The 4,196-nt window shown below is 35.7% G+C and overlaps 1 protein-coding gene across 3 annotated transcripts; it reads right to left on the bottom strand.

The window, feature by feature from the left end:
* Positions 1-1,174: 1,174 nt before the first annotated feature.
* On the bottom strand, positions 1,175-3,928 carry LOC131063356 (zinc-finger homeodomain protein 2). Of its 3 annotated transcripts, none has more exons than XM_057997140.2 (2): positions 2,746-3,927; positions 1,175-1,550 (listed from the first exon to the last, which is right to left on the bottom strand). In XM_057997140.2, the coding sequence occupies exon 1, from the start codon at positions 3,560-3,562 to the stop codon at positions 2,855-2,857; it is 708 nt and encodes a 235-aa protein (XP_057853123.1). In that variant the 5' UTR covers positions 3,563-3,927; the 3' UTR covers positions 1,175-1,550; positions 2,746-2,854. The 3 variants fall into 3 exon arrangements, with proteins under 3 accessions (XP_057853123.1, XP_059077356.1, XP_057853124.1); XM_059221373.1 differs by having other exon boundaries at positions 2,782-3,925; XM_057997141.2 differs by lacking the exon at positions 1,175-1,550 and adding an exon at positions 2,337-2,686 and having other exon boundaries at positions 2,782-3,928.
* Positions 3,929-4,196: the final 268 nt, after the last annotated feature.

Raw genomic sequence — 4,196 nt, 5'->3', positions numbered from 1 at the left:
CAAACCAAATTCTGCGAAAATTCATTGTAAATCTATGCACCAATGGTTGTGCATTTTACATAGCCTTACAATGTTCTTGCCATGTGGGTGCCACACTGACCTGATTCATGTCTGATAACACTGCACTCAATTACATAGGTTCTTATAACACTGCTTATAATGGGCAACCAATTATGGACTGAAACATTGACTCTTAAAAATCTATGACCTTTTTTCCGAAGCTTTTATAGTATTTTATTGTGGGTGAATTGCGAACATGTTTAACCTAAGAGATTTTGGTAGTGTGATAATCATATTCTTCAAGATGACTAACAGTATTACCTAGTGACCAAGACACGGTATCATAATTTGTAATGAAACAATAGCAGTTATATGGCCCCAGTTTGAGTATCTGTTGATGCTGTGACCTAAATCTATTCAGTTTTATTCCTCTGGAAACAGCTCAAGCACCACCATAATAGTAAATGATTGTGCAACTACAACGTGCACATCCATAATGAACTTTGATATCACAACACTATCTATATCAAAATCATTATATCCTCGTATTAAGAATCCTTTCTACAGTTTATAGGTTTTAATGTAGGGTCATTCATTCAACTGGGTAATCATCAGGGAGAATGCTCAAATTTAATTGATTTGAGGTAAGTTCACTCACCTACATGAGGTTGCTAACCTCTAGTTCAGAAAATCATAATTATTAAATTAAGAATAAATATGACTAAATTAAAAACCAACTCGTATGAATTATATACTGAACTTGATAATACCATTATGTAATATGTCTATCATAAAGTGAGGGTGCAGTAAAACAAGACAATCAATTATCAAACAAATAGGCGAAAATTTATAAATTGGCAATTGAAACTTAAACTCTCCACTAAAATGTAGTAATGAAACACAACTTTAAATGTTTAATTACTCAAGAAAACTTTAATGCATTCAATTGTAGAACTAGAATGTTTGAATGATAGATTCTATACACCAAAGTTGTGTTTGGTTTGGTGATAACATAGAAAACTAGCTTTACCTTTTATTTAAAAAAGTTCAATAAAAATCATGTAAGTCATAGAAAACAATCTTGGCTGAAGGATGTCACCTTCATTATCATCAATGTGGGTTAACTAGAATTAACCACAGTCAAACTAGTAGATTATTCAAATACTCTTTGAGAAAAAGGAAAGGAGAAGTTGAATTATAATATAAAAATGTCTTAACAATTGACAAGAGTAGGTCAATAGTGTCTGAAATGTACAAGCAGCTTAGAATAGAGAGAAGGGAAGCAGTTATCTTAGAAAACACTTAAAAGAAAAAAGCTTTTATTAATAGGAGAGCATGTGAAAAAACATTAGCTAAATATATAATCCACCTTCGTTTACCTTATGTTTACATCATATATTTATTTTACATCTCGATCTGAAGGACGTTTCCAAGACAAAGTCTCAGAAAAACATATGAACTAACTACTGTGTTTGCACATAGTGAAGCCATGTATCATCTTGGACTCCTTAACAAAGTGCTGTCAGCTGATGATGGTAAATCAGACAGTCCTAAAATAAGACAATCAAGCAAAGAAGATAAAATATGTCACAATCATTCTATATACAATTGTAAAAACAATCATTCTACCTACATAAATAAATTGCAATGTGTATTAGACTTAAACAATTTAAAGCATAACAATTTAAAGCACTCTAAGAAGACATGGTTATTGGCTGTAGATGAATATGGGGACTTGCTTCAGAAAAGCTGAAGAATCACATTTTTTTTTCCCTTCCTATTAACTTAAGAAAAATGTCTTTCCTTTCCAAAAAAAAATTATGCATCTTGAAATTGATTGAACAATTAAAAATTCTTCATATCTAATTGAGAGGAGCCAGTAGTTTTGTAAATATTTGGAACTAAAAGTACATAGAAATGGAAATGGAGGCTTGGGATATCCAGCAAAACTAGGAGGAAAGGTGCAAGGGCAAATGATTCAATGGTCAAACGTTCAATAACAATTTAATTTCATTAGTGCACAAGTATTCTACTTGAAATATCAAATGGTTTAATGGTCAAACAATCAATGTATTCCAACATTCAATAACAAATAGTCCATTCAATAGCAATTTACACTTCATTAATATAAGAACGCTCTACTCAAAACATCAAATGGTTTAATGGTCAAACAATCAATATGATTCAACATTCAAAACAATAAACTATTATAAGAATGCTTTGTATTATTGAATAAAATGGTTTAATGGTCAATCAATCAATGTGATTCAACATTCAAAACAATCTGTACTTCATCTGCACACAAAAAAATAATAAATAATATTATATTTTCACTGACAAAATTTACTTTTTGTTTTTGACCATTGAACAACTTAATATTCAAGAAAGGCTGCGATTGACCGCTCAAATTTTCCAAAGCGCTTAAGCAAAACAATAAAGGGAAAAATGTAAGCTTAATTTATGTTCATGGAGAAAACTGGTTGCTCTCCCTCAAAATTTATTAGGCCTAATTGAAAAAAACGAAACACTTTTAACTTAAAAAAAACAACCTAGAAGTCATGTCAGTGGGCACCAGTAGAACTTCATGACCAAACTAAACAACCACATTTCTAAGCACACACACAGAACAAAACTGAATATCTTTTTCTCTTCCATTCCATCTGAACCAGAGAATTCATGACAGCTACTGAAAAACAAATTAAAAAATGAAATAACTGATTAGAAATAAGAGATGATCTAACTTACAAAAATAACCCAAGATCATGAAAAAATAATGGGTACCTATATCAGAGACCAAGAGCTCAGTCATACACATATACAGAAAACCAAACCCATGAATCCCTCAGTTCATCCATTACTGGCTCCGATTTTTCCCCATTGTATTCTTGTTATTATGCATCCAAACTTTCAAAACATTCCTTCTCACACCCACCTCACTGCAAAACTGAGCAACAGCAGGTTCATCCTGTTTCTGAATCCTCCACCCCAAACGCTCAGCAAAAGCGCACATCTTCTCCTTCTGCTCCCCACTAAACTTGGTCCTAAACCGCTTCTTCGAAATGCCTGCAATCACGTGCCCCATCCCCATGCCCATCCTCACGTGACCCTCCTCAGTCACGTGACCTTCATCCCCAAACATCACGTGACCCTCCTCCCCCAACATCACGTGACCCTCCATAGCAGGAGCAGCCGCGAAGGGCCTAACCAGGCCCCCATACGACCACGCGCCATCCACCTCGCGCCTGTGGAAGTTCCTGTGACACCCACACGCCTGGCATTTCAGCGCCTCTTCTTCGCCCCCGCCCGCCATAAACTCCCCACACCCGTCTACAGCATGTGACCCTATGCTAGCCGCATGATTCTTCAGGCACTCCCTGTAGCGGACGGTCTTATGCCGGTTAACAGCATTTTCAGCCCCTGAACAATTCCTCTCGCTCTTCACATCCTTTTCATTAAACTCATAAACCTGCAACCTGGACGGGGGGGCCGCTGGGTTTACGGGATTCGAACCCGGGACCTGTAAGGCACCAACCGCTACATTTTTATTGTTGTTTTGATCCATCACACCACCCACTTAATCTATCAAAACTACCCACCAAACTGTCTGCTAAACCAAAAAATCATCACGATTCCGTCATTTCAATAATCCGCTGCTAAATCTGGCTAATCGGTGATCTTCCCAATTAAACTTTTTGCTTAATCTAACTTAAATCCAAACCAAATTCCTCCAAAGAAAAAACATTACGACTCCTGGTAAACCCCGCTAATCAATAATCTTCCCAATTCTTATCTTTTGTTTAATCTAAACAGGAAAAGATTTGGGCTTTTTCTTCTTCGGCTCTTGTTGTTTTTCTCTTTCTTCTGGTGCTTTACTATATCTGGTAGAAGACTAATATTAAGCATGGTGATTGAGATCCCAAACGGGTTAGTGACTACGTGTCTCATCCCCATCCGAGCACTGTGTCGGTTACTTTTGCAACACATCTGAATTTTAAACTATTTTAACTGTTTAATTAGTGTTTAAGTAGACTGCGGAAGCCGTCGTTTTGTCCAAGAGACAGACTGCGCTGGCGTGAATTGACAGAGAATTGCCCCTTGTATTCTTCTTCTCTTATGAACATGAACAGAAAAAATCTAATTAAAATATAGTAGGTATTGACATTGCTTTCCAAAATACAGAATTTTTTAACTAAAAT

This window comes from Cryptomeria japonica, chromosome 5 (genome assembly GCF_030272615.1).
Source record: "Cryptomeria japonica chromosome 5, Sugi_1.0, whole genome shotgun sequence".
Lineage (NCBI taxonomy): Eukaryota > Viridiplantae > Streptophyta > Pinopsida > Cupressales > Cupressaceae > Cryptomeria > Cryptomeria japonica.
The sequence above is the reverse complement of the archived record's forward strand: the minus strand, read 5'-3'. Positions and strand labels throughout refer to the sequence as shown.

What these genes read in the sequence shown, in the direction of transcription:
- LOC131063356 (XM_057997141.2), bottom strand. Translation starts at nt 3,562, where the DNA reads ATGGATCAAAACAACAATAAAAATGTAGCGGTTGGTGCCTTACAGGTC.